Raw genomic sequence first — 27,456 nt, 5'->3', positions numbered from 1 at the left:
CTCTCTCTCCCTCTCTCTCCGTCTCCCTCTCTCTCCCTCTCTCCCTTCCTCTCTCTCCCTTTCTCCCTTTCTCTCTCCCTCTCTCTTCTTTCTCTCCCTCTCTCTTCTCCTCTCTCCCTCTCTCTCCCCCTCTCTCTTTCTCTCCCTCTCTCCCTTCCTCTCTCTCCTTCTCTCTCTTTCTCTCTCTCCCTCTCTCCCTCCCCCTCTTTCCCTCTTTCTCCCTCCCTCTCCCTCTCTCTCTCTTTCTTTCTCTTCCTCTCTCTCTCCCTCTCTCTCTCCTCCCCTCCTCTCTCTCTTCCCCATTTCTCTCTCTTTCTCCCTTTCCCCCTCTCTCCCTCTCCCCCCTCCCTCTCTCTGTTTTGGGGCCACACCCGGCTTGGACTCAGGCCTTCCTCCTGGGGGGGGGGGGAGGTGGGGGGGAGACACAACAGGGGTGTGGCTGGCTGTGTGCAGGACAGCGTCCTCCCCCGACGGTGCTCCTCAGTGAGTCTCTCCCTTTCTTTCCAGAAGCTTCACCCTTCCTCTCCTTCCTGAAGTCCTCTTCTGCGAGAGAAAATTACTTTCCTGGCAAACCTGGGCAGAGATGAGCACCGGCCCCACAATTACTTGCTCCAGTCTGAACCTGAGGTGGCCTGGGGGGGTACAGCCCAGGAGGTGCGGCCACGGGGCAGACTGGGACAGGCTTGTCTGTCCCCTGGTGACCAGGTGGGGACAGAGGGAAGCGTGGATGTCCTCCCGAGGCAGCCTCTGTCCCCACTCCTCACAGGCACCCACAGGTCCAGCCTCCCTGCCCATGGGGGCCCGTCCATGTCGCAGCCCAGCAAGGCCTTCCACCTTCCCGCTGCCTGACGGGGGTCCTGGGGGCAGAGTGTGCATAGGTGGGGGGTCCCGGAGCCCCTGGGATGGGCATTCCAAGCCCTGGAGAGCAGGTGACAGAGGTGGCCCCCTGTCCCATCAGGCACGGTTTCCCCACTGCCCCGGGCCCCCCCTCACTGAGAGGAGACGGACTCTGAGGTCAGGCCCTTCGGCGTGGCAGGAGCTTGTTGGGGTTCTGAGAGGACACAGGTAGGAGGACAGGTGGGGACCCCAGGAAAGCGAGACTGGCCCCTCTGCGGGGGTCTTTGCGTCCGGCCCAGTCCCGGCACACGGAAGGGGTATGAGATTCTGGGGTACTGGGGCCCCTCTGACGGGATGCCGATGCATGCCCCCTGAGCTGTCTGGGGTTAGTGGTAGAGGTCCCCCAGCTCCTCTGTGTGGGTGCCCCCGAGCCAGCGGGCGAGTCCAGGCAGGCTGCTCCCTCAGTTTATTTATTTATTTATTTATTTATTCATTATTTTTTGCTTTTATTTTTTTTTTGGGGGGGATGGTCACACCCGGCAATGCACAGGGGTTACTCCTGGCTCTGCACTCAGGAGTTACTCCTGGCGGTGCTCAGGGGACCATATGGGATGCTGGGAATCGAGCCCGGGTCGGCCGCGTGCAAAGCAAACGCCCTACTCGCTGTGCTATCTCTCCAGCCCCCTGCTCCCTCAGTTTAGACTGTCCTGAGGATTGCAGCGGGGGCACTTCAGGCCCCTTGATATCATGGGGTGGTCCTGGGACCTGAGCAAGGCTCGGGGTGGCACCACGCACCCCACCCTGGAGCATGGTCAGGAATAAGCCTTGCACGCTACTGGGTGTGACCCCAAAAATGCAAGAAAGGGGCATCTTCCCTGCTCCTGGCCAGGTAGGAGTCAGGCTTCAGCTCGCGGGGTTCCTGCACAGCCTGACAGATGCTGAGATGGCGGGCAGGGGGCACGGGGGACCCACCTGGACAGCCGGCCACCCAGGGTTCAGGTGATAGCCTGGAGTTGGCCACCGAGTCCTGGCTCCATCTTCCGCTTGGGCAGAGTGAACACCTGAGCTGGACGACCAGGTCCCCAGGGATGGCCGCGGGTGCTGGGAGCAGAGCAGGGGCCTGTTCCCACAGCCCACAGGCCCTCCCCAGGATGCCCACCAGCAGGAGGCGGCCAGATGGACAGCTGCCCTGTCCTGTTTCCAGGGGGTGGCCACGCACCTTGTCTCTGTCACCGTGGCCGGCAGCTCGGAAGCCGTCAGGGTGCAGCCGGCAGCCAGGGTGCTCGTTGGGGCCAAGGCCAGGAACCCCAACTGGACTCCCCAGGCCCTCGGAGGAGCCCGGCCTGGCCTGGCACGAACGGGACGGGGCCTCTGTGTGGGCAGTCGTGGGCAAGTTCAGGGCCTGCCCTCACAGCCTGAGGAGCTGGGGTTGCTGGCCTCTTGGGCGTCCCCTTGGGCAGTGGCAGGGCCCCCCATGCCTCTAGCACGCATGTCTGTGGGTCCCTGTGCCCCCTAGGCCCCTCCCCACACACTTCCTGTGTCCCTGCAGTGAGCCACACGCCACAGAGGGAGGGGCTGACCTCCTTAGAGCTCCCTGGCCGGCCCCGCCGCTGCTCCCTGGGTGGTCAGGTGCCTCCGTGCAGTGCCCAGGACCGGCCATAGTCCCCGGGGCTCTGTTCAGGGTCCAGCAGTGGGGGTGGGGCTCCCGCTGCCCGCCCTGAGCCTCAAGGCAGCCACCCAGCCCCTGTTCCCACGCCCCAGTTAGAGGCCGCATGGCAGGGGCCTGGAGCCGGGGCCGAACCTGATCCCTACTCACGTGCCTGCCTGCCTGCAGCCCTGGCCGCCAAGGGGAACATGGTCCCCTGGGACCCTCTGCACAGGGAGGAAACTGGGTCTCCGCCATGTGATAGCAGTGGCAGGAGGGTGGCCAAGCACTGGGGCATCCGACTGGTGGTGTCCAGCCAGCCCTGCTCAGTGGGCACAAGCCGCAGTGATCTTGGGAGGGCTTCAAAGGAGCAGAGGAGCCCCTCAGCCAGACTGTGGGTCAGCGTGGGAGCCCCCTGGCCTCCCTCTCCAGGCAGCTCACCAGGCTTGCTGGGGCTGGGACGGTAGCTGCAACCCCACCAGTGTTCCCTGCACTGTCCCTTGAGCCCCTCTGGCTGCCATGTGGACCCCCAGGGAAGAGCCGGTGGGGAGTGGAGGTCGGGGTGTCCTCTGGGCTCCTAGAAGGCTGGAGAGGAGCTGTCCCTGCTGTGACGTTGGCCACTTCCTCCCGCCCCAACCTCTGCCAGCTGTATCTGAGCTTCCCTGCGATTCAGGGACCCCTGGGCAGGTGGCAGGGCAGGGCAGTGCTGAATTCCATTGCTAGGAGACCTCAGCCCTGCTCCTCACGCCCCAGGGCTGGGCTGACTGGAGTAGGGACATGGCCAGCGACTTCCCTTGCCAGCTGCTTTAGCGGCCTGGGCCCCCTCCTCCCCAAGTTGGGTTTGCTTGCAGGCATGGGTGCCCGCCGGAGGCCTATGGGCTGTGGAAGTTGGGCAGAGCTGGGAAAGTGGGGGTCCTTGTGGATGTCCCCCTGCAGTGGCCCTGGCAGGCTCTCAGGTTCCGGCCGCTCATCAGCACCTTCCTGTTTGGGAGATTAACCCAGGCTGAGCAACAGCCCTGTCCTCGGCAGAGCAGCCTGGAGGCCGTGGGGGTGCAGGGCCACGGGGGTCCACCTCTGCACCCCCTTCATTCAGTCTGTCAATGGCCTCAGTGCCCCCTCCCTGCCCCGTCTGCTGTACTGCGGTCGCTCCCGGAAGTGGGCGGGATTCTTCCGCTCCAGCGAGCCACTGTCCATCTGCTGGCATCATCCTCTGGCCTCGAGTGATGCCCTGCAGGAAGGAGGCCCGGACCCCGCCCCTGGGGGTTACTGGCCATGTGGGCCGGACGCCCTCAGGCCGCTGGACTTTGGCACCTTCCCTATGCGGGCGAGTGGCCTCGGGTGCCCCCAGTGACCATACCCATAGCTGCTGCTGGGCCTCCTGGTAACTAGCCCCCCCCCAGGGGTTTCCTGCAGCCCCGACATCCTGCCCTCTCTGCCCCTTGGCCTTGGGGGCTACCAGGTGGGGCTGTGCAGAGGGCAGAGTCGAGGAAGGAAGGAGGGACAAGGAAGGGTGCTCCCTTCACTTCCTGCTGGCACACACAAGGACACCAGCGCCAGGGGACACACAGACTGTCCTGACCTATATGGAGCTTGGGGCTTGGAGCTGGGCCTCTGCCAGTGACCAGTGCCCCAGGTCCAGCTTAGCCCCTCACAGCCTCCCACATGGTTTCTCCAACACCTGCTTCACCTGCAGAGACCCTCAGAACAAAGGGCGCAGACCAGCTTATGGGGCCCCACCAAGCCCCACACAGGGGACACTAGACGTAGGCACCCACATACAGCCATGAGGCTCCCAAGCCCACCCTTTAGACTTGTTTGGGGGCACCCATGTGGGGGAGGGGCTGGGGTCCCTCAGGTCAGAGTCCAGAGGGTGAGTGCATGGACAGACAGAAGCGATGTCCCTCCTTCAGCTGTCCCCTCCCTCTACTTGCCAGGACCAGGAGTGAGTGTCCCCTTGGAGGCAGCACCGCCTGCTCTCTGTGTCCACAGCCCTTCAGGTCTGGTCCTGTGGGCACAGTTGTGGGGTCATTATTAGGGCAGGGGTCGTGCCTGGGACCTGGCATCCACGGTCCCACACAAGCTGTTCTTGGCCAGACGATGGCTGCTGGGTCATGGGCTTCCGGTGTCCCTGGCCTCTGCAGGATACAACTATGGGTGGGGGGGTCTGGTGGTCTGGGGCTGTGTGCTGGATGCTGCAAATCAGATTAGCCAGCCCAGCTTGGTCCAGGCATGGGAGGCAGCTGCTGGGCAGGAGGCCCACCCTTCAGCCTGGGGGGTGCTGTACTCTCTCCTGCTGCAGTGTCAGCAGTTCATGGGATTTGAGCTTAGCACGGGCTCTCCCTGCCACCCACTGTAGCCTGGCCCTTGGGTCCCATCCCAGTGGGAAGTTATGGGCCTGGGGGCGGGGGTGGGGAGAGACAGGTACACATGGCCCTCCCTCCCTCCTTCCATCATGGGCCTGCCAACTGATGCTTTTAACACCTGACACATGCCAGGCACAGCTCAGGCCCACGGGTACACCAACGGCTTTGTCCTCTGTGCCTGACACCCAGAACCTGCCCAGCTACCTGCATGTGCAGTCTCTCTGTTCAATCATCCTCCTTATATCCTCCATCACTCACCCACCCACCCATCCACCCACCCTTCCTTCCTTCCATCCACCCAAGCATGCATGTATCCATCCTTGTACTCATGTTTCCACTCTTCCATCTACCATTCATCCACCCATCTGTCCGTCCATCCATCCATCCATCCATCCATCCATCCATCCATCCATCCACCCATCTTCCCACCCAACCATTCACCTATCCATACAACCACCCATCTATTCATCCATCCACCTATTCAACTATCCATCCATCCATCCATCCATCCATCCATCCATCCATCCATCCATCCATCCATCCATCTTCCCACCCATCCATCTACCCATCCATCTACCGATCCATCTGCCCATCCATTTACCTACCCACCCATCCACCCACCTATCCATCCACCCAGCCATCCAGCCAGTCATCCACCCATCCATTCAACCTTCCACCCATCCATCTATCCTTCCATACATCTATCCTCCTTCTATCCCTTGATCAGCCAGCATCTTACTGATTGTGTGTACCTGACCCTGTATGAGCTGTGGCTGCTGCCCTGGGGCCTGGTGGCCCTGTGTGTGAGTGCATGCATGACTGTGTGTGCGTGGTGCGTGCCTGCCTGCCTACCTGTGTGCATGTGTGGTGCCTGCGTGTCTGTGTGCATGCGTGGCGTGGTGCCTGCCTGCTTGCCTGTGTGCGTGCATGCCATGAAAGCTTAGATTCCCAGGTTGTTGGCGCTAGGTGGACACAGTGTCTGTCCGGAGCTGGGCCTGGGGCTGGCCCTGAGACTGCCCTCTCTACTCCTCCCAAGGACTCTAAGACTTTCTGGCCCCACTCCCTGCCCCCTGCCTGGCTCCCTGTCTCCAGTCCCCCCTTGCACTCTAGTGGGGCCTGGAGGGAGACTTTGGGTTGGGCACAGGTCGGGCCCAGCAGCCGGGAGCTGGGGCTGAGCAGGAGGAAGGGCAAGGGGCAGAACTGACCTCCAGGAGTCACCACAAAATTCCACTCTCCTGACAGCAGAGTCATGGATCCACTCTTGCCAAAGCCCACGGCCCTGCAGGCTGGAGGCTGTCTGGTCGTTTTCAGATAGACAACTCAATGATGCGCCTCCACACCTGGCTGCCAAGGCATGAGGGGGCCCTCCTCCAGTCAGGCTGCCCTCCGATCTCCTCTGCACTGGCTCCTGGGGTGTAAGCCCACAGGCGCCATGTTCTGCTTGGAGCTTGGCTGGCTTCCAAGCCACGGGCACCCAGTCAGTGCCTGCTCTGCTGGAGAGCAGAGAGCCAGGGCCTTGGGGTGGCACCAGCTCAAGAAGTAGGGGGTCCCCGACGACCGGCTGGGTGCGTGGAGGCTGAACTTGACCTTAAGCACCGAGTAGGTCTCCACCAAGTACAAACGCTGCTGGACCCCAGGTCTGCGGGGGGAGGAGGAGCCATGCCTTCTGCAGAGACTTGAGTCACAGCCGTGCTCTGGCTGAGACAGCTCTCAGGACAGCAAGAAAGGGACTGAGACCACAGGCCGGAGCCTGGGCCACTCCTGGGGGAGTCACAGATGACAGACTGCATGTGTGTGCAGATGTGTGTGAATGCATGTGTGCATGTGGGCATGTGTGTGCCTGCATGTGCATTGTGCATGTGTGTGTGGTTGCTGCATAGTGGAGTGGAGAAGGAACAGGGCGGGCAGATACTGCAGACAGAACGATTTAGAGCCTGGCTCAGCTGCCCCTGCTGCCCAGCCCCTGGGCCCCACCAGCCATGGGGGTCTTCTCTCCTCGCCCCCCCCACCCCCGCCCCCGTGGCAGGAGGAGGACGGGTTTATGACAGGAGGTGACAGTGTGGGAGACTTGTCACTGGGGCACCTCCAGCCCCATCTGCTCTGGCATCTGCCTGCTAATGACCTGGGGTGGGAGCGGGAAGTCTGGGAACCCCCGCTCCACCACGCCCTCCCACTCCTCCCCCTGCTCTGCGGTCTTGCAGCAAATGGGCCGCAGCGCCCAGGCTGGAGTGTCGGGAGAGACTGGCCGTGCGCGTGTCCCCCGGACCAGGAGGGGCATGTCCACATGCCGACATGCCGGGAAGCGGCGAGTGAGGGTGGGCTGGCGCGGCCTTGCTGGCCCGTGGGAAGGCGGGGGAAGGGGGGTGAAGCGGGGCACGGTGGGGCCCCCCCGCGGTCCGCGCGCCCGGGACCAAATGGGCCGGCGCCAGCTTTCATCCCGCGCCGGGACGCCTTCTCGGCAGGTGTGCGTCCGCGCCCACCCGCGGGGACCCGCCCGAGGGCCCGGGGCGCGCCCCCTCCGCGTGCCGGCAGCCCGGCGACCTGGGCCGGGGGCAACCCGGGCGGGCGGGGCGTGCACGTGTGAGCCCCGCGTTTCCCAGCCCCCCGCGGCGGCCCCACGTGGGGAGGCTCGGCCCGGCGGCCCGCGGCGGCAGGCCCCGCCCTTCAGCCCTGCAGCCAATGGGAGTGCGGGGCGTGCCCCATGGGGCGTGGCCCCGCCCCGCCCCGCCCCGGGCGGCGTCTCCGCGCAGCTTTAAGCGCCGGTAGCGGTCGGCGCGTGCGGCGGGCAGCGGGCAGCGGGCAGCGGGCGGGCGAGTCGCGTGGCCGCCGCCCCACCATGCTCAAGCGCTGCGGCCGCCGCCTGCTGCTGGCGCTGGCGGGCGCGCTGCTGGCCGGGCTGCTGGTGCTCACAGCCGACCCGCCGCCGTCGCCGCCGCCCGCCGAGGGCGCCCGGCGCGCGTTGCGCAGCCTCGAGGGTGCCGAGGGTCCCGAGGGTCCCGAGGGTCCCGCGGGCGCAGCTGGGGCGCGGCGCCGCCAGGTGCACGGCCTGTCCGAGTACTTCGGCCTGCTTGCCCGCGCGCGCGGGGACGGGGCCGCGCGCCCCGCGGACGGGCCCCCGCGCACCCCGGGGGAGCCTCTGGCGCCCCGCGACGTCTTCATCGCCGTCAAGACCACCAAGAAGTTCCACCGCGCGCGCCTGGACCTGCTGCTCGAGACGTGGATCTCGCGGCACAAGGACATGGTGAGCGCCGCTGGTGGCGGGGACGGGGCGCCCCTCCCGGGCCGGCCCCCCGGCGGGAGCGTCCTGCCTGCGGGGGGTGGCGGGAGGGGGGCACGCGAACCCCCGGTCCGCATCCTGGGCGCGCACGCAGAGCTGGGCTGGGGCTCCCGCGGGTGCCCCTCGGCGCAGGAGGAGGACGGGACACGCCCCACTTTCAAACTCTTCCCCCGCGGGCCGCGGCGGGCCGGGGGCGGGGCTCGGGGAGGGGAAGGGGCGCGCGTCGGGGCGGGGAGGGGTCCTGGGAACGCGGGGAGGGGGCGCGGCGGTTTTGTCTGGCTGCGGGTTCCCAGCCCCGCGGGTCCCCTGCTCTCGGCGGCGGCCCCTGGGGGCCCTAACAAAGGCCTTTTCTCCCGCGGAGAAAGGCGGCGCCGCGCCATGGGAACCCGCGGGGCCGCGGCCACTCAGGTTGCCTGGTGATGAGGGGCCTCCGGCCCCCCAGTCCCTGGCTGACAGCCCCCGCGCCCCGCCCCCTGCCGCATGCAGCCCCCTCTGGGACCTCCAGGAGAACCCGGGATGCAGCCACAGCAAATGTCAACTGCAAGTCCTGGCGGGACCCTGGCAGGGGGGCTGGGTGCTGCCCCCCACCTCCACGCAGGAGACCGGACTTGCCCCCAGCTGGGATGTGATAGTGGGGTGGGGGGCTTGATCCTGCCTGCTCCACCCAGTGCCTTTCTTCAGTGACTGCCACCAGGGCACTGGTGCGAGGGCAGACCCGGGGAGACCGACGGTGTGGGCACAGAATAGATGGGGAGGAGGAGGAGGACTTCAGGAGGAGGTGCCAGGCAAACTGCGCGGAGGCCAGGGAGAGCAGGCTGGACACCCCAAACTGCAAGGGGTGTTCAAGGGAGCCCCTGGCTGTGCCTGGTCCAGGGTGGGGGTCTGGCCTCTGGCCCTGTGAAGTCTGCTCCACCCAGCCCACAATGGGAGACCTTGGCATCCTGTGTTTCTTTGAGCTGCGGCTCCAGGAACAATGCCACTTCCTGCGAGTGTCCCCCCCTGCCCCCGTCCCCCCACCCCCGCCAGCCTCACGGGGAGGAGAGGAGGGCGGGTAGAGTGTCCCTGTGCCCAGGGCTGGGGCTGCTCAGCTGAGCGGGTAAGGAAGGGAGCCTTCCGGCTTGCGGGGCAGACGCGGGCCAGGGCCGGGCTCGCAGGGGCATCCCGCCAGCCTGCCCTCCCACCGAACAAAGGTGACTTTAATCTTCATAGCCTTGGGCCTGGTTTTCAGGCTCCACCAAAGCGCGGGAGAGGGAGAGCCGCGCGCTTGATCTCATTAAGAAAGCATTTTCCTTTTAATCCCGGGCTGCCGCGGCGCCCGCACGGGCCGGCCCCCGCCTCCCACGGCATTCCTGGGCCCGGGATGCCGGCAGCTGGCGGGACGAGCCCGTGCCTGCGGGCGCCCGGGGCTGCCTTCCGGCTGCACTGTGCGGTCCCCCAGCCAAGGTGTTGAGGGGGGCCTGTCAGGTGGTGCCTGTTGTGGGATCCTGCTGTGTGCTGGGCTGCCGGGAGAGTGGGAGAGGGCCCTCCCCGGGACCCTCGGGACCCCCTGGGACAGAGTGGGGTTTCCTGCTGCCTTGGCTCCAGCCCCCCAGTGCCCAGGCTTGCACGGGGCCGCCACGGCGGGCTGGCCAGACGGCACGCGCTGGGAGGGCTGGGCCCCAGGGGGACATTCCTCCCCGTGCCGGGACGGGCCCAGGCGGGCACCGGCAGCTCTGCCCCACCCTGCCAGCCCCACTCCTTGGAGGCATGTTGGCACGGTGGCACCGGCCTGGCACTGCGGAGCCCTGGGCAGCCTCGCCAGTCGGCTCAGTTTCCCGCCGAGCGGCAGGAAGGGCTGTGGGGGGCGGGTCGGGCTGGCACCTTCCCGCTTCCACCGGCCTGCAGTGGTGGCACCCGGGGGTGGGGGGGTCATCTGCCCAGCAGGGGCGAAGGGGCCACAGCTCAGAGGGCCAGCTCAGGGGGGCAGGGCTGTGGCCCTGTCTGTTCCCTGCCCTGCCCTGCCCAGTTAACCAGGCCAGCTGTATGATAATGGGCTGCGGCCACTCCCGCTTAATGCAGCCCTGTTAAGATGGCCGGGTACCCCAGCCCGGACAATGCCTGCGATCCACCCTCCCCCGACTCCCCCCCACCCCACCCCCCGCCCCCGCCCTTTGTCCCTGGGGCTTGGCAGCCGCCCAGCCGCAGCCTTTGTCCCCACTGACTGAGACTTGGCTTCCCGAAGCCACCTCTCCTGCCCTCACCCCCGTGCCAACGGTGGGGCAGCGCAGGGCAGGCCCTGTGTCAACAGGGCGTGCCCACCTGTGGCCAGGTGCGAGCCTGGTGGGCGGGCCTCCCCACCTGGCCCGTGCTGCGGAGGCTTGGGGGGCGCCGCTGTGTGCTCAAGGCGGCCTTTGTCCTTCTTCCAGACGTTCATTTTCACGGACGGGGACGATGAGCTCCTGGACCGGCACAGGGGTGAGCCCCTGACTCGGGGAGGGGTTTGGTGCCGACCCTCCCCCCACCCCCTCTGCCCCCCCTTCCCCCTGCCGAGGTCAGGAGGCCACGACTGCAAGGCCCTTTCCTCTCTGGTCGCTGTCCCCCATTCTCATGCAAATGAGCCCTTTGAGCTTAGGTGGAGACCACAGGTGTCTCGGGCTGGGCAGAAGAGCTGTGGCGGGTCCCGCGGGCAGCGGGTGGGGTGGGGGGCGCTGCCCCGGCCGGCCTGCTCACCGGCCCCCCTCGCATCCACAGCCAACGTGGTGAACACGAACTGCTCGGCCGCACACAGTCGCCAGGCCCTGTCCTGCAAGATGGCCGTGGAGTATGACCGCTTCGTGGCGTCGGGCAGGAAGTGAGTGCGGGCCGGCCGGCGGGGTCCCGGCCCCTGCGTGCCCTGACGCCCACTCTCCGCAGGTGGTTCTGCCACGTGGACGACGACAACTACGTGAACGTGCGCGCCCTGCTGCGGCTGCTGGCCGGCTTCCGGCACACGCAGGACGTGTACATCGGCAAGCCCAGCCTGGACAGGCCCATCCAGGCCACGGAGCGAGTGGGCGACAACAAGCTGGTGAGGGCCCGACCCCGGCGAGGCGGCGGGGGTGGGGGGGGTGGTCGGGGGTCCTGCCGCTCGGCTCACCCCGCCTGACCCCACTTTCCTCCAACAGCGCCCTGTGCACTTCTGGTTCGCCACGGGCGGGGCCGGCTTCTGCATCAGCCGGGGGTTGGCGCTGAAGATGAGCCCGTGGGCCAGGTGAGGCCCCACTTGCGGGTCCGGAGGGGTGCTGGGGGGCGCAGGGGCACCGCGGGGCAGCCCCACCTGCGGTTCAGGCTGGGGGCTAGGGACGGCCTGCTCACCGGGCTCTCCCTGCAGCGGGGGCCACTTCCTGAGCACGGCCGAGCGGATCCGGCTGCCCGACGACTGCACGGTGGGCTACATCGTGGAGGCGCTGCTACATGTGCCCCTCACCCGCAGCGGGCTCTTCCACTCGCACCTGGAGAATCTGCAGCAGGTGCCGCCCTCGGAGCTGCACGAACAGGTGCGACCTAGGGTCCCGAGGCCAGGCTGTCCCGCACCTGCCTCCGGTTCCAGCCGTGCCGCGGGGGCGGGGGCGGGGGCGGGGCCAGGCCAGGCCAGGCCAGCAGGACCCCCAGCGCCTGTTGCTGCTCCGCAGGTGACTCTGAGCTACGGAGTGTTCGAGAACAAGCGCAATGCGGTGCACATCAGGGGGCCCTTCTCTGTGGCCGCAGACCCCTCCAGGTGAGGACGCGGGGCGGGGCAGCGCGCGCCGGGGCTGCGGGGTGGGGTGGCGCCCACACCCACAGACCACCCCCCTCTGTCCCTGCAGGTTTCGCTCCATCCACTGCCACCTGTACCCGGACACGCCCTGGTGTCCCCGCACCTCTGTCTTCTAGCCACGGCCAGACTGTCCCCGGGCGCCCCTGGTATCCAAGGGCCCGGGGACCCAGCTCCAAGGCCCCCCAGGGCTGTGCCTTGATGTGGGGGTGCCGGCGGGGAGAGGCTGCTGGGCAGCTGCTCTGCTGGGCGCCCCCAAGTCCGTGCTCTGTGTCAGAGACCCTGAGGGCAGCTGTGGGGTCACCGAGGGGTTCTTTGCAAGACTTTGCTCGATGAGCCGGTTCGCGCCCGCCCCAAGGACCCTGGGGTTGGGTGGGGGGCTGTCTCTCCCCCATCGGGCGGGGTTCGCTTTGTCCTGTACGGGCAGAGCTGAGGTTCAGTCTCCGGAGAGAGACTCGCCCATAGTGGGCGCTGTAGAGCTTCACAGGTTCTCACTGTGCTTTGGGTCTGGTTGGGGGGATGGGGATTTGTCTTTGATTTTTTTTTTGGGGGGGTGTCTTCTTACCTTTTCTGTGGATCAGAAAAAAACAGAAGTCAACCTGGGGGGCTCCCGCGTGCCCTTACTGTTGTCTGCCCAGGGGTCCCTGCCCCGCCCACCTGGCTGGAGGTTCTGGGAGTTGCTGTTGTTCACGGGGCAGAGAATAAAGGTGCTTGGGGCCACCTGCGCTCGTGGTCTTGGCTGGGCTGGGGCTGGGGGGCTCAGCCAGGTGGGGGCTCCACTGGGGGCTGGGCCGCTCCACACTGATTGTCCCGAGGGAACTTGGCAGCCCAGTCACTCCTTAGAGTTCTGGGTTTGGGGCCGGCCTGGCTCTGGTGCCCTGACCTCACCTCACCCTGATATTTTGGGGACAGTAGGAACTTCCCTTGCATGTACCCCAAGCTCTGAGGCCACGTCATTTTTTTTTTTCCTTTTCTGCCATCCTGGGCCGTGATCCAGGACTGGCCCTGGCTCTGCTCAGGGAGCACTTCTGGTGGGGCTTGGGGACCACATAGAGCCAGGGACCAAGCCTGGGGCCCCCGTGCAAAGTGATCGACCTCCCACCAGGCTCTTGGGGCCGCCAGAGGCCACATTCTTGTCCTCTTTCTCAAGTGGGGAAACCAAGGTGGTGGGCTGGGTGTGGTGCTCCGCAGAGGCAGGTGGGGGCCAGGGCTCCTGGACCTGGGCTGCTGATGCAGGGCCCCAGGACTGCCGCTGCCTTTTTCTCCCCTGCAGTGTCCAGGGGACTCCACCCCCCCCCCCCCAGCAGCCCTTCTTCCTTTTCCTCTTCCTCTTCCTCCTGGGCACCCATGAAGCTGTCCCTTCCCCCAGCTGTGTGCCTGTCCACACGGTAAAGCCCCGGACCTGAGCTGTCCTGAGGCGTGGGGAGGGGCCCCCTCTCCCCTGTCCCCTGCCGGGGGCGCGTCCTGTCTCAGTGCTGCCCGCCCTGCCCATGAGGACAATGGGGCCCAGTGCCTCCCTGTGAGCCAGGGCTGAGTCACCTCCTGTCCTGCCGGGTGCTAACCCAGGGCAGCGGGGCCTGTGTGGTCGAGGGGTGTGCCGGAGCATGCGGGGGGCACGCTGTCCCCGAGAGGTCCGGAAGAGGCTCCCCCACTCTGTGCCGGCAGCAAAGCCACCTCCTCGCTCCTCGGAAGGGGAAGTGGCTGGGGGAGGGGGGCTTAGAGGAACTGGGGTGAGTCACCAGGGGTGGGAGGTGACCCCGTGTGCCCCAGCCTGGTGCTGGCAGAGCCCCAATCCTGCCCCTGCCTGTGCGCCCGCCCCCCACTCCACCTAGCCCACCTGAGGGTGAGGGCATCTCGGAGCGCTTGGGGTCTGAGAAACTGGGTCAGCCAAGCCCAGCTGCCCACTAGAACCCTGCCACCGCTCTGGGCTCCCCGAGCCTTCTTGAGTCCAGGGCTGGACATGCAGAGGCCCTGGGGACATGGCTCCCAGACGGGCACTGAGGGTGGGGACTGAGCACTCCCGCCCTGTGTTCCTTGGCTGCCGCCTGCTGGCCGAGCTGGGTACTCCTGGTCTTGTCCACCTGGCTCAGCTTTGGGCAGGGCAGGCAGGCGGTCCCCTTAGCGCCCACCTGGGTTCAAGCACAGCTCTCTGCCCCCATAACTGGCCATCCCCAGAAGGTGTCCTTGATCCTGCACGGCGCTGAGGGCCTGCGACACCCCACTGGTCCCCACGCCCACCCCACTCACCTGCAGGCTTAGACGTTCGCCTCCGGTCCCCCCCCCACGCTGCCCCCTGCTGGCCAGGCCCTGGACTGCAGCGTGGTGGCTCCATCCCAGCTCACCCCACCTGCCCCCAGCCAGGGCCCAGGACAGCGACTGCCCCAGCCCCCTTGTGGCCAGCTGGCCAGGGCAGCCAAGCCTATCTGAAGAGAGAGGCCTGATTTTTTAAAATGTGTTTATTTTAAAACATGAAACCCAAGCTGAATAGAAACCACAGAAATTACATGGAGATTTTTAGTATCTGCCAACAAAAATAAAGCCCCCCAAAGAAAAAAAACCAACCCTCAAAACCCAGTTAAAAAAAATAACAAAAAAAAAGACCACAGCGACAGCACAGATGACCACGGTCCTACGGAGCTGGAGGAGGCCCAGGTCAGGGCCTGGGGGGTGCTGAGTGGAGCCGGGCCTGTCACCCAGCCAGCCCTTGGCCCGCAGGACAGCCCCTCATGCACCCTCGTCCCCACACTACGGTGGGGTGGGGGGGCGTGCCCGGCCCCTCAGTGTGCTGCAGACTCCCCACAGCCTCCCCTCCCCCTCCAGACTGAGGGGCTGCAGGTGCAGGGGAGAGGACTGAGGGGAAGGCTGGGAAGGGGCCCCCAGGACTCAGAAGGGGGGGCAAGGGTGTACCCGCGGGCCGTGCATTCACATTGCGGGGCAGCCATTGTGCTTGTGGCTGGCGTGCCAGGCCGGAGACGGGGGCAGCCGTGCTGGGCTCAGCTGGAGGCTGGGGCCCGGGACACCCCAGCCAGCCCCTTTGCCTCCCCTCCGTGGTGCGGGCCGGTGGTGGCCCATTTGGTCCGGCAGGGAAGGGGAGCCGGGGGCCTGGTCCCCTGGGCGGGGCAGATATCCTGCAGGACGCTGGAAGCACCGTGGGGCCGAAGCCCTGCCCTGTCCCGCAGCCCACACAGACCCCGCTGTCCGCCGCCATCGCTGCCAGCTGGGAGCGCCCCGTCGGGCCTGGGGACACAGCGCCTGTCAGGGTGCAAAGGGGAGCGAAGGGACAGGCGGCCCGTGCCTGCCCTAAGGATGACAAAGGAGGTTAGTGCAAAGACAGCCGACACTGCCAGGCCTGCGGGGGCAGGGGGGAGGGGTGGGGTTTGGCACCAAGAAGGCGGCCAGCGGCCCAGGGCACTGCGGGGCACTGTGGGAGAGAGCGAGGCTGGAGGCTGGCAGGGCAGAGAAAGCGGTCGCCCCGGCTCCGGGTCCGGCTGCACGAAGCCTGTGGAGTGAGAATCACAGGGACGGGGCAGTGTGGGCCAGCGGGCTGCAGGCGGAAGCGGGCAGAGGGGCCGCGGGCTGACCACGGTCCGAGCGGCCGGCAGCAAGGAGGCCGGGGAGCGGCAGAGGAGCCCGTGGTGGAGCGTCCAGCGGTGGCGTGGGGAGACGGGGCGGTTGGCACGTGGGCGGGCGGGCGGGCGGCTGGCCGGCTAGTGGCCACTGCCACTGGAGTCGGGGCGCGGCTGGCTGGTGGCGAGGTATTTGGCTCTCATGCTGGAGGTGTACTGCGGGGAGAGGGCAGGGTCAGGCGGGCACAGGCAGGGCAGGGCTGCCAGGCCCAGCACACGTGGGGCACCTTCTCCAGCCAGGGGCTCACGTCCACCGGTCACCCGCAGCCAACCGGCCCGAAGTACTGCCCTCCTGGTCCTGCCTGCCAGTCTGGAGCTGCGCAGGATGGGGGGGGGGGGCAGAGGCCGGTGACCCCGTTGTCCCAAGAAGGTGAGGCCGCCCCACAGCTGCTCTGCCCGTCTCCAGGCTCGGGGGTCCCAGGCGGCTCCTCAGCCCCAGCTGAGGGGCCACTAAGCTACCTCAGGGACCCTGGCCCCCACATGCCAGCTGGTTCCAGAGGCCCCTTCGTGAGTGAGTCCCAGGGGAGAAGGCTGCGCGTGGAAACTGGGCGGGGCTGCAGCCCGAGACGGGCGGTGCTGGGGCCATGCTGGCAGGGACAGCTGGAGCCGCTGTGCTTGTCCGCACCCCGACATGCAGGGGAGGCCTCGAGGTCAGGCACGGAGGAGTGGGGTGGCAGGGGTGTGTCAGGAGGGGCCGGCGGCCTCCGAGGCAGCCCGCGGGCAGCGGCGTGGCAAGCACCGCGGGTCAGTACCTGTCGCTCTGAGGCCACCACCGCAGTCGGCCACTGTCCAGGGGCTGGAACTGCCAGCCCGAGTGTCGGGCAGAGTCCAGGGCCGCCAGGTAGCGCTGGAGGGCCCGGGGGAGGGGTGCAGGGGAGAGAGAGGGGGCCTCAACTCCAGGGAGCCCCGGCGAGGCTCCCGGTGCAGATGTGGGCTGGGCTGGGGCTCCCAGCTAGTGTGGCTTCTCAAGGACGCGGCCCAGCCCCGCAGGGAGGCAGGGGAGGGGCAGGGGGAGAGTGGTCAGGGCCTCCCCGGGCAGAATTGCAGGGCTGCGGCAGGAGGGCTGAAGGCCTCAGCCTGTCCACTATGGCAGACGCCCTCAGGCCCCGATGCAAACCGAAGTGACACCCCCCGCCCCGACCCGCGCCCTGAGACTCACCGAGGGCGGCGGAGACTCGCGCCCGATGAGGGGGGTGTTCTCACAGCGGGTGCTCTGGAAGTTGGCGTTCTGGCTCCTGCAAGTGAGGTGGGCAGTCACTCCTGCCCACAGAGACCACTGGGCAGACCCGGGCCCACCGCCGTGGAACTCAGGGCTCACTCCTGTCTCTGTGCTCGAGGCTGACTCCTGGCTCTGTGCATGGGGCAGACTCCCAGCTCTGTGCTCGGGGCTGACTCCCGGCTCTGTGCTCAGGGCTCACTCCTGGCAGATTCAGGGCACCATATGTGGTGCTAGGAATTGGCCCAGGTCAGCAGCATGCAGTCAGGCGCCCACCCTCTGGACCGTTTCTCCCTTTTCTACTGTTTGACCACGCGGAGCGAGGCCAGGGGTTACTCTTGGCGGTGCTTGGGGGACCCTCTTGGAGCTGGTGACCACACTTGGGTCAGCTGCGTGCGAGGCCAGTGCCTTCCCACCATGCTATCCTCTCCCTTTCTGTTGCCACTGTGTCATGACAACGCTGAGGGTTCTGAGTGACAGGAGCTGAGTGGCCCGGGACGGCCTGCCCTGCCGGACCCGGGGTCTGTGGAGTGACCTCGTGTGGGCCAGGGTTGGAGGCAGCCCTGGGTGTCTGTGGCTGCTGTGTCACTCACATGTACTCGGTGACGGGCGCGTTGCTGACAGTGTGGGCTGCGGCGGGGACGCTGGTCTCGCTGCCGTAGCTGCTCCCGCAGCTGTACAAACTCGGCATGTGCACGCGGTAGAGGCTGTCGTGTGCCCGCCGGGGGCCGGGTGCCGCCTCGTCCTCCCCGTCCTCGTCAGGGCCTCTGCGGGAGGGACCCCGGGGCTCAGCCGCCTCCCCGCCTTCCCACCCCGCGCTCCAGGCCGTCCTGCCAGCATAGGGCACACTCAGGGCTCTGCCACTGGGGAAACTGAGGACCAGTGAACTCAGGAAGTCCGGACCAGAATCCCAGCCAGGATGAGTGGTGCCTGGGGTCTTGGCCATGCCCCTGAGCTGCATCTGCGCCGCAGCCACCGTCACCACCGTCAACATAGTCACCAGCACCCACAGCAGCTGCAGCACTGTCACCACTAGCTTTACCATCACTATGTCACCACCATCACCGAAACCCCCAGCACCAACATCACCCCCACGACACCGTTGCGTCACCACAGCTTGAGCACCGCAGGACCGTCTCAGCGGGGAGGCGGGTGGGGGCCCTTGGGGAGAAGGGTCTCGCCCTGCACCCTAAGCAGCTCTGGGTCCCCACGATCCCGAGAGGCTGTGGGCTCGGTTTCCCCAGCACCTGTGAGTCAGGGCTACCCAGACCCCCAGCCAGACTGGGTCTCCCTCGGGCCCGCCCACGCCCCCCCACCCCACGAGCGCTCACCTCTTATGCGGCCAGGTGTGGGGGACGCTGCAGACGATGGAGCTGAACATGAGGGCCGTGACGAAAGAGAAGAGCGTCAGGTAGATGAGGCCCTCCACGCCGTCGTAGCAGAGGCCTGTGAGGGCCTGCACGTAGTCCTAGGGCAGGATACACAGGCTCAGCATCACCCTGCCCGCCCAGAGGAGACACGCTCTCACAGGTGCACTGTGCAGAGCCCCCTCAGATGTGCAGAGCCCCTCAGATGAGCTGCACAGAGCCCCCTCAGGTGAGTTGCACAGAGCCCCCTCAAGTGAGCTGCACAGAGCCCCTTCAGGTACACAGAGCCCCCTCAGGTGAGCTGCACAGAGCCCCCTCAGGTAAATAGAGCCCCTCAGGTGAGCAGAGCCCCTTAGGTGAATAGAGCAACCTCAGGTGAGTAGAGTCCCCTCAGGTGAGCTGTGCAGAGCTCCTTAGGTGCATAGAGCCCCTTCAGGTGAGCAGAGCCCCCTCAGGTGTGCAGAGTCCCCTCAAGTGAGCTGCGCAGAGCCCCTCAGGTGTGCGTCCTCACCAGGTGCAGGCTGCGGCAGTCCACCAGGGCCGTGAGGTGCTGCAGGTTGACCTCGGTGCCATTCAGCAGCTCCTGGACACGCAGCAGTGGGTCCTGGGGAACAGGCCATGCTGAGCCCCGGGTCCCCTGCGGACTCACTGCAGGGCTCTGCTTGTGGCCACAGGGACAACAGACTGTGTCTGTCGCCAGCTGGACGCGGGGGCTTGGGGCACGCTCTGCCACCCCGACTTGGGCCTTGGCAGGAGGGCAACGGGAGAGGCGAGGGACCTGCCACCAGCCCAGGACCCCTCTCACAGTTCTCAGCCCGGAGAGCCAGCTGCCCTGAGGAGAGGAGGAGCCGTGTGCGGGGCCAGGAGTGTGGAGGCTGGGAAGGGGGCAGGAGAGGGGGCGGGGGAGGGGCAGCTCACAGGGCACTGCTGGCCTCACCTTGGTGGAGGGGTTCTCCTTCGGGACTGTCCTCAGGAGCTCGGCCACCACGTCCTGCATCTCCACCAGGGCCTTGTGGCTGCCCGACAGCGTCTGCGCGAGGACAGGCACCCTGACTGCCCGGTCCGGATGCCCAGGGAGACTGGGAAGCCTGGGGCATCACACCTGGCCCCCAGTACAGTACGACACCTGCAGCTCGCAAGGGGAGGGAGCAAAGGGCCGAACTCACCTGCTGGAAGGGGTTGGCGGCACGCGGCGAGCAGGCCAGGTAGTACTGCAGGATGTCTGAGGGGAGAGCGGATGCAGGGGGTGTCGGGGGATGTATGTCCACATTAAACGCGACGCAGAAGTGGGGGGCTCAGGGGTAAGTCACTGCCTAGCCCCTGGGAGCAGGGGCCACCCCAGGGTCTGCAGACACTTGTGCCCTCGATACTAACACCAGGGCTTCCGACCTCTGCACTCTCGGGGACCCTCTGCACTGTGCAGGGTGGGGACCCCGAGCAGAGATCCCAAGCGGGAGGGCCAGGCCAGCCACAGCCAGGCCCTGCGAACACCCCTGCAGCTGCATTTGCTTGGCCGTCGCCTCAGTGTGACCGTAGAGGGGATGGAAGCACTCATGCCCTGCCTGGGGCTTACTTGGGCCAGGGCAGAACAGTTCCCATGGCCACTCGGTCCCCCTCTGCCTAAGGAACAGCTCCCCATGTCCACCCTGCAGTGGCCAGGCTCCCGCCACCCCCCCCCCCAACAGCCCAGCCTCCATGCCAGTGCTCACCCCCACTCAGCACCCCGTGCTCCTCCACCATGCGTGTTACATAGGTGTCGGGGTCCACGCAGAAGTCGCTGGAGCCCTGGAGAGCAGGAAGGCCAGCACTGACCACGTCTCAGGCCTGGCCATCCCGGCAGGTCCCCACCTAATGTTTCAGGGTGGCTGGGGAAGGGGAGGGGAGTGTGGCTCCCCCCAACTCACCACAGACGCGGCCAGCTCCAAGCCCAGCGTACCCCAGCTGATGATGAGGGCCAAGACCCCCAGCAGGCAGACCCTGGGTAAACAGAGCTGGTGAGGGGAGAGCCAGCACAGCCCCGAACTAGGCAGGTCTCACTTGGAGGCTGGGACCCTCTGGGTGCCCTCCACAGCCCAGCCGGTGGGGACCCCTTTCCTGGAGCCCGCCTGCCCCTGCCATTCAGTTGGCGTGGGGCAGAGGGAACCTCACAGCCACCCACTAACAGGCAGCATCCCCACACCCCTTCTCGGGGCAGAGCCGGCTCCACACCCAGCCTCCTGGGGCGCCTGCAGCCAGCTGGGGACTTGGCGGGGCTCTAGCTTGGCCCTGGGGAGCCCCAGGGGAGGGGACCCCACACTCACCCCACCAGAATGCCCTTGGAGCTACGGATGAGGCCGACGAGCACCAGCAAGCAGATGGCCACGTCCAGCAGCAGGATCCCCAGGTAGCCCAACCACCTGTGGACACAGGGTAGGGGCTGTGGGGGCGCAGGGGGGTAGGCGGTGCCGGGCACGGTGCTGGGTGGGGTCAGGTCTGTGGAGAGGGTTCTGGGGGGTCCTGGCTGCGGAGGGGGGGGGCGGGGGGCCAAACCTGTACCAGTCGTAGAGGTCCACGATCTCGGCCAGCGCCTCCAGCGACACTGAGGGGTTCTTCCAAAACGGGATGGCCGCCGTGTAGGCCAGCAGCTTCCCCAGCAGGCCCTGGAGCCGCTGGACGGCCCGCAGGGGCTCGGGGCGCGTGGCCAGCTGCCGCTCCAGGCTCTGCAGACTGGGCTCTGCCGAGCGGTTCAGGGCGGCCGCCGTGTCCCACACCTGGCAAGGCCGCGCGCGCGCGGGTGAGCAGGCCCGTGCCCGCAGCCCGGCCCCGGGCAGACCCCGGGCAGCCCCACCACCCCCACGGCCCCCCCCCCCGAGACCCGGGCCCACTCACGCGGTCCTGCACCCCCGCCACCGTGCGGTTGGCGTGACGCAGCGAGTACGTGGCCCGGTGGACGCCGTCGCTGGTCTCCCCATTGCCGTAGAAGCCCACGGCGATGCCCGCGCTGGACGGGGCAGGTCAAGTGAGGGCACAGCCCGGCTCCCGCGCCCCACACCGGCCAGACAGGTTCCCAATCTCCCGGATCCCCGCTGCGGGCCCCGGGGGCGGCGCCTCCGAGGCCCCGCCCCCAGCGCTCCTCCGCGGCCGCGGCCCCGCCCCCCGCTCCGGGCCCCGCCCCGCCCCCGCCCCCGCCCCGCCTCACCTGCACACCAGCGTGGCGATGATGACGCACCAGGCCGTGCAGCAGCAGTCCGCGTCCAGGTGCTCATCGCTCTTGCGCCGCCGGCAGCACAGCCAGAAGGAGTAGAAGAGCAGGAAGAGGAGATCCAGGGCGAGGCAGGCCAGCGCCGTGGCTCCCAGCAGCAGCAGTGCCTGCGGGTGGTGAACAGCAGCTGGTGATGTGGGAGACCCCCGGAGTGTGTCCTCAGCGCTGCTCTGGGTTGTTGGGTTTCCACGTGCAGGGCTGCTGCCCCACTGACCCCAATCTGACACCCCCCACCCCGCCCCCTCCCGCTGAGAACTAAGGGGAAGGGCCCAGGTCCCTGTGTGGAGGATGTGGGAGGCCCGGTGCCCCCACATGCAGCAGGCTGCATGCACTGGTGGGGGCGGACGCTCTCACGACCCGGCGGGGGCCATTCTGCCTGGGAAAGAGGCTCAGCTGCAGGCATCGGGCCTCAGACCCCAGCCGGTGAGAGGCCCATGCTCCCCTTCCTCCCAGTGGCCCCTCTGCACTCACGAACCCCCCACTTTCCAAATGGGGGGAGGGAGGGGGGAACTACCTGGCCAGCTCCTGCGGCCACGGCCCTGAACCACATGGAGTGTTGGTGGCAGAGACAGGAGACCGTGGGTGGGTTCCCCCCACCCAACACACACACGGAGAATGTTGGGGAGGTTCTGCCTGCACCTCTCCTTCAAGATGGGTGCCGCAGGACGAACGAACGTCACAGCCACCTGAGGGCTGGGATTACCAGGAAGGAGGGGTCAGAGACAGTCAGAGAGGGGTACCCATAGGGCCCCTGGCCGGCACCAGGTACCAGGGAACATAGGAGCACTAGGGCTGGCCTTCCTGACCCCCATGCTGCCTGCAGAGCCAGGCAGCCACCGAGTGTGGGGGTGGCCACTTGCCCTTGCAGTGCGGTGGCCCCTCGGGCGGTGATCCAGAGGGGCAGACACCACCAACCCTGCTGTCCCCTGGGCCTCAGAGACAACGCCTGGCAGACAGGAGGTGGAATGGGGTGCGGCCAGCCAGGGAGCACGCTGCCCACACAGAGCTCTAGGCCAGCATCCCCGCCTGGGTGGCGCCAGGACCACCCACTCCCACTCGCCAAATGAGAAACTGAGGCACAGTCAGATAAGTGTCAACCGTCAGGAGGTTCCAAAGCCCTGGGGGGTAGAGTGGGGAGGGGCCAAGAGTGCAGTGGGGTGAGCCAGGGCCTCCCCCAGGGCAGCTTGTTCCCTTGGAGTTCGGAGCCACACCCACAGGTGGCGCCCTCCCAGCAGTGCCTGGGGCCCTGCAGCCCTGAAGTTGTCTCCCCAGCCTGTGGCTCGGTTCTTGATGTTTTCTAAGCTTTTCGAAGCCACGAAGCTGAGCTAATTTAGAACAAGTACAAGCCCTCATCAACCATACACGCATGAGTGGGCGACAGGGGGCCCTGGGTCCCAGCTGCCCCCAGCCCAAGTGGCACTCTCCCATCCTGGACGGAGGCTGCGACTGCCGTCACGGGGCTGTACCAGCAGCTCCTAGCGCAGGGGACTTCCTGGGCCCCCTGCCCCACGTACACGTCCCCTGAGTCCCATGGACTGGGGCCCACATGCCCCCAGGAACTGCAGGCAGAACAGCGAGGCCACTGCCCGGCACCTGCGTCTCAGACTCATCAGCACCTGAGTGGACACGGCTGTCAGTCAGGGCAGCCCTCAAGCCCTGGTCCGTCCATCCCATCTGGTCCACTGCTGTGGCAAACGCGGGGCCCATACCCTGTGCAGAGAATAGAAGCTGGCACCCAAGAGGGGTACCCCAGGGTGGAAAGGCACCCGCAGGGGTGTGACAAGCAGGGCCCCAGTGCCCTCCCACCTGTCTGCACAGCTCCCAGAAGCTTCTGTGTGACAGCCCCTGGGAGAGTCATGACAGCCCCTGGGAGAGCGCAGACTCGAGTACCTCTAGAGGCTGGAGCGACTTTCTGGAAGAGGACAGTCCACCCTCCCCCCAGGGCCCAGGGCCCAGGGCTGCGCTAAGGGTGGCTCCAGGCCGGAAAGCACCTCTGTGCCCAGGGTTCCCCGTGCTTCCCAGCCCATCCAGAGGGAGAGCAGGAAGCGGCGCCGGATCTGGGCGCTGGCCAAGTGGAATTTTCCGTCTGGGATGGGAGTGATGTCAGTGCTTAGTCTGGGGAGACGAGAGGCCCGGGCCCACATGCTGACCCCTGGCCACCCGAGCACCAGTGGGCTCTGTGCAGGGCAGTGTGGCCACATGGTCCAGGGGCTGGGCCCAGGCACACCTCGAGGCCGGCGGCTGCTGTCCAGGCCTGGGCTTCCCTGTCTTCCGGGAGGCAAAGGCAGAACAGACTGGGTACCCTGTCCACTGGCCTCTGGAGAGGACCTCACAGGGCAGCTGCAGGCCATGGACAGTACCCCCAGACTCAGCGCAGCCTCCCGGATGTCGAGGAACCAGGCCCGCGGGCTCACCCAGGTGGCGACCTTGGCCTGGCTCCCTGTGTGGGTGGGGGGGGGCTGCAAGGCTCTGTTCTAAGCTGGTTGGCTGCAAGAGGGACCTCCCCCATCTCACAGAAGCCCAGGAACTGGTGTGGCTACGTCCCAGGGGTGGCCATCCCTGGCAGCTCGGGGGCAGGGCAGGGCGCAGTCCCAGCAGGCAGCAGAGATGCACCAGAAGCTGGCTCTGAGGTCAGGCATGGGGGCTTGTGGCCCCACAAAGGTGGGGGGGGGCCAAGGTCCCCCTCCCTGCCCGGCTACTTCCCCCTGTGGCAGGGGGTCTGCACCCAACACAGGTCCCGGGGCACCCCAAAGGCAGAAGGGTGCAGAGGGCCCAGCTGAGACTCAGCAGCGAGTCTCCTCCCGCCACTCTGGGTGGCCAGGGCGCTGGGCCTGGGTGCCTCAACTCCTTAGTTACCAGGGGATCCCCCAGCTGAGGGGCTTCAGCCCCTCCCCCCACCTACAGCCCTGGATCCTCGCCTCAGAGGCCCCCGCCGGAGCCTGCCCGACTCCTTGGAGAGGAAGGAGGAGCAGGCAAGGGGCTGGCCCACTGGTCCAGACCCCCACTGTGGGACAGCGCTGGGCTGTGGCAGGGCTCCAGACCCCCTGCAGGCCTGTGTGTGGGAGGGGAGGGGGGTCAGGGCTGGTCCTCACTCCCTTGGCTCTCTGAGGCAAGGTCAGAAGGAGCCTGTGGCAGCCCCTGGGGTGGGCGACGGTCAGTGCCGCCTACATGAACGCAGACACGTGAGTCAGACTCGGGCCCTGCGCCCGGCTCCCCGGAGCACCCCCACCCGGCCCCCACATGCACTCGCCACGTTTCACGGAGCTGCCATCTGCGGCCTCTGAAGCCCCACTGAGCCAGGGGGTCCACTGCGCAGCAGCCCCACGCCGGACCACCCGGACACCATGCCAGGCTGCCTGTCACGGCAGCACTTTCTCCTCCCCAGCCCAAGATGCTGACCCAGGGCTGATCCCCCGTCCCCCTCTCTCAGCAGTGCGTCTCCATGGAAACAGCCCAGCACTCAGCCACTGGCTGTCCAACCCGTGCCCCCCCCCAACCTGCCATGGGCAACAATGTCCTCCAGGAAGCTGGCGCTGCCCCCTAGCCCCCCCACCAGGCAACAGCGACTGGCCCCTTCCTGCCCCAGAATACAGGGAGAAGCTGCCCTCTGCCTGTGGACACGGTGTGGGGCTCCCCCGGTGAACCCCACAAACGGGCCAAGGTGACACGGAGAGGCACCCCTGACACCCACATGCCTGGCCCTCTCCTGGCGCTCCTGCCCTCAGTCAGTGGACGCAGCAGGGGGAGATGACCGCAAAGCAGGGCCCAGTCCTCAGGGTTCCACAGTGGGGTGCGGAGCACGGAGCCACCCCCACAGTCCCCCACAGCCGTCCTGCTGAAGGGCCAGCGGCATGCACGCAGGGCCTTGATCGCACAGCCCTGCAGGCCGAGGTGGCGGGGAGGCTGGCGGCTGCTTTCCACCCCGTGAATTATTCAGTGGCTCATTCTGCACCACGGAGGGGAGGCAGGAGGGGTGAGTCACAGATCTCCCACGGCGCAGGGGGAGCCTTCCCGGGGTCCCTGCAGGCGTCTCTGCAGGGTGGGGGCGGAGACTGGGGGCTCAGGACCTGCCAGCCACCCCCAGGCCACCACTGGGATCCCAGGGGAAGACCAGGCTGGAGGCGCTGGGCTGGGGGCAGCCAAGGGTAGTGGGCCTCTCCGCTGGGGGGCTGGGGGGGACTGCCTTAGCACTTCAGGAGGGACCAAACTTGCACAAGTGTGGTGCTCGGCTGCCCCTCCCCCACCGCCAGAAGTAGACTGGAAGTTCCTCTGAGGGTTGGGGTCACCCCCACACGGGGGTCCTGGGGGCCTGGGGCTGAAGCAGGTGGGTGCCTGGCATGATCAGTCCTATTTCTGGGCCGGCTTGTGCCCCCAATGACCCCCTTTCTAGAAACAGGTCAGCTGGCTCTGAGGAGGGGGCCCAGGTGGGACCAGCGGGGCTGGGAGAATGGACAGCTGGATTCCCAGATTCCCAGAGTCCAGTCCTAGAAGGAGAGACCAGAACCCGTCAGGGGCTTAGCATCCGGCCCGGTAGGAAGGAAATGCCCACAGCCCAGTAGAGCCACCCTGTCTCTGCCCTGGGAGGGGGTTACTGGGGCCCCTGGGAACGGGACCACAAAGGTCCACTGCGCATCCCCGCTGCCCAGGCTCTGCCCCTGGCCGGCCTCCCACGCGGATGCCCACCTGTGCGCTGGCCACGGCCATCCCCCTCTCACAGGTCCAGGGGCTGGCACGTGCCCAGACCCCTCGCCCCTCCCCCGCCGCCCGCGCTGTCAGGCCGGGAGGGCCCTCGGGTGCCCGGCAGGCTGACAGCTGGCCCGGGGGCGCGGAGGGGGCGGGGCCTGACGCCCCCGGAGCGGGGGGCTCTGAGCCCAGGGCGGGTCCGCCGCAGGGCGGGGCGGCTCCGGACCCCGGGGAAGGGGGACCCCCGAGGTGGGAGGGCCCGGGGAGGGTCCCGACCCCGCGGCACCTGCTGGTAGTCGGCGTCCTCGGGCCGGAAGAGGTTACCGGTGGGCTCCCCGCGCAGGTCCAGGTGCGGCAGCCGGTGCAGGAGGCTCGCCCACCAGGGCGCCGCGTAGCCCACCCCGGCCATGGCCGCGCCGCGCTCGCCCACCGGACGCGGCTCAGCGGCCCCGCGCGCCCCGCACGGCCGCCCGCATCGTCCGCGCGCTCCTGGGCCCGGCCCGGCTCGGCTCGGTCCGGCTCGGCCCGGCTCGGCCGCGCTCGGCTCCGCTCGGCCGCCCGCGCCCGCCGCCTCTTTGTTCGCCGCCGCCGACGCCGCCGCCGCCCCCCGCGCGCCCCCGCGCGTCGCCCTCAGGTCCGCCCCCGCGCCGCCATTGGTCCGCGGCCTCGGCCCCGCCCCCGGAACGCCCCGCGCCCCGCCTGGGCCCCGCCCCCGCGCTGCCATTGGCCTGCGGAGGTAGCCCCGCCCCCGGAACGCCCCGGGCCCCGCCCGGGCCCGGTCCTCGAGCGACACTATTGGCTCATGGTCGAAGTCCCGCCCCCGGAACGCCCCGCGCGTCGACCTCGGACTCGCTCCCGCGCTACTATTGGCCCACGGCCGCAGCCTCGCCCCCGGAACGCCCTGCGCCCCGCCCGGGCCCCGTCCTCGCGCGCTACCATTGGCTATTCACGGTCACGTCCCCAGAACGCCCCGTGCTCGGACCCCGCGAAGTCACTGGCCGGCCGCGCGTCGTACCCGTACTCCCCGTTCGCCCCCGCCCCGCCTCGCGCAGGCTCCGGCCCGCGCGCCCCGCCTCCCACCCCGCCCCTCTCCTCGCGGCCCGTTTAGGCCCCGCCCCCGGACTGCTATTGGCGAGCTAGCAGAGGCCCCGCCTCCTGGGGCGGGGCTAAGGCCTCGCCAGGTGAGCCGGGGGCACGTGCCGAGCGCTGGCATATCGGTTCCCGGGCCCGGCTGTTCTCTGCCACTCGGGGTGATGCAGCCCAGATGCGAGTCTGGGGGTTGCAGAACGCCTTTGGGCCCATTGAAATGGAGCGAGGGGCCGACCTGCAGCCCTTGCTTGCCCAGGGTTTGTCCCTCTCCTGGTTCTGAGAAAAGGTCCCTCCCGGCTCCCCATCCCTGTCCTCGTCCTGCGTGGACAGACAGGCTGCC

At 67.6% G+C, this 27,456-nt stretch overlaps 2 protein-coding genes across 3 annotated transcripts; one reads left to right on the top strand and one right to left on the bottom strand.

Annotated features, from left to right (window-relative positions):
• Nucleotides 1-7,612: 7,612 nt before the first annotated feature.
• Nucleotides 7,613-12,265, top strand: LFNG (LFNG O-fucosylpeptide 3-beta-N-acetylglucosaminyltransferase). The gene is made up of 8 exons (XM_056128485.1): nucleotides 7,613-8,086; nucleotides 10,528-10,576; nucleotides 10,853-10,952; nucleotides 11,015-11,168; nucleotides 11,266-11,351; nucleotides 11,472-11,637; nucleotides 11,773-11,858; nucleotides 11,947-12,265. The coding sequence occupies exons 1-8, from the start codon at nucleotides 7,682-7,684 to the stop codon at nucleotides 12,011-12,013; spliced, it is 1,113 nt and encodes a 370-aa protein (XP_055984460.1). The 5' UTR covers nucleotides 7,613-7,681; the 3' UTR covers nucleotides 12,014-12,265.
• Nucleotides 12,266-14,984: 2,719 nt separating this feature from the next.
• Nucleotides 14,985-26,603, bottom strand: TTYH3 (tweety family member 3). Of its 2 annotated transcripts, XM_056128377.1 has the most exons (15): nucleotides 26,314-26,603; nucleotides 21,282-21,451; nucleotides 20,972-21,083; nucleotides 20,633-20,853; nucleotides 20,404-20,499; nucleotides 20,008-20,080; nucleotides 19,813-19,888; nucleotides 19,270-19,325; nucleotides 19,041-19,133; nucleotides 18,615-18,707; nucleotides 18,068-18,204; nucleotides 17,330-17,503; nucleotides 16,680-16,755; nucleotides 16,273-16,367; nucleotides 14,985-15,676 (listed from the first exon to the last, which is right to left on the bottom strand). In XM_056128377.1, the coding sequence occupies exons 1-15, from the start codon at nucleotides 26,434-26,436 to the stop codon at nucleotides 15,661-15,663; spliced, it is 1,611 nt and encodes a 536-aa protein (XP_055984352.1). In that variant the 5' UTR covers nucleotides 26,437-26,603; the 3' UTR covers nucleotides 14,985-15,660. The 2 variants fall into 2 exon arrangements, with proteins under 2 accessions (XP_055984352.1, XP_055984353.1); XM_056128378.1 differs by lacking the exon at nucleotides 16,273-16,367 and having other exon boundaries at nucleotides 14,987-15,676; nucleotides 26,314-26,601.
• Between the last annotated feature and the right edge of the window lie 853 nt (nucleotides 26,604-27,456).

The sequence above is a fragment of the Sorex fumeus genome, unplaced genomic scaffold (assembly GCF_029834395.1).
Source record: "Sorex fumeus unplaced genomic scaffold, SorFum_2.1 ptg000064l, whole genome shotgun sequence".
In the NCBI taxonomy this organism is placed as follows: Eukaryota; Metazoa; Chordata; class Mammalia; order Eulipotyphla; family Soricidae; genus Sorex; species Sorex fumeus.
This window is presented reverse-complemented; position numbering and strand designations above follow the sequence as displayed.

Bases quoted from the DNA above. Each gene is read 5' to 3' on its own strand.
- TTYH3 (XM_056128377.1), bottom strand. From the start codon at position 26,436: ATGGCCGGGGTGGGCTACGCGGCGCCCTGGTGGGCGAGCCTCCTGCAC. The intron at 19,889-20,007 runs GTGAGTTGGGGG...CCTGCTCTCCAG, and splicing joins TGGAGCTGGCCGCGTCTGTG to GGCTCCAGCGACTTCTGCGT. The intron at 18,708-19,040 runs GTGAGGCCAGCA...CCTGTTCCCCAG, and splicing joins AGGAGAACCCCTCCACCAAG to GACCCACTGCTGCGTGTCCA.
- LFNG (XM_056128485.1), top strand. From the start codon at position 7,682: ATGCTCAAGCGCTGCGGCCGCCGCCTGCTGCTGGCGCTGGCGGGCGCG. The intron at 8,087-10,527 runs GTGAGCGCCGCT...TCCTTCTTCCAG, and splicing joins TCTCGCGGCACAAGGACATG to ACGTTCATTTTCACGGACGG. The intron at 11,352-11,471 runs GTGAGGCCCCAC...CTCTCCCTGCAG, and splicing joins AAGATGAGCCCGTGGGCCAG to CGGGGGCCACTTCCTGAGCA.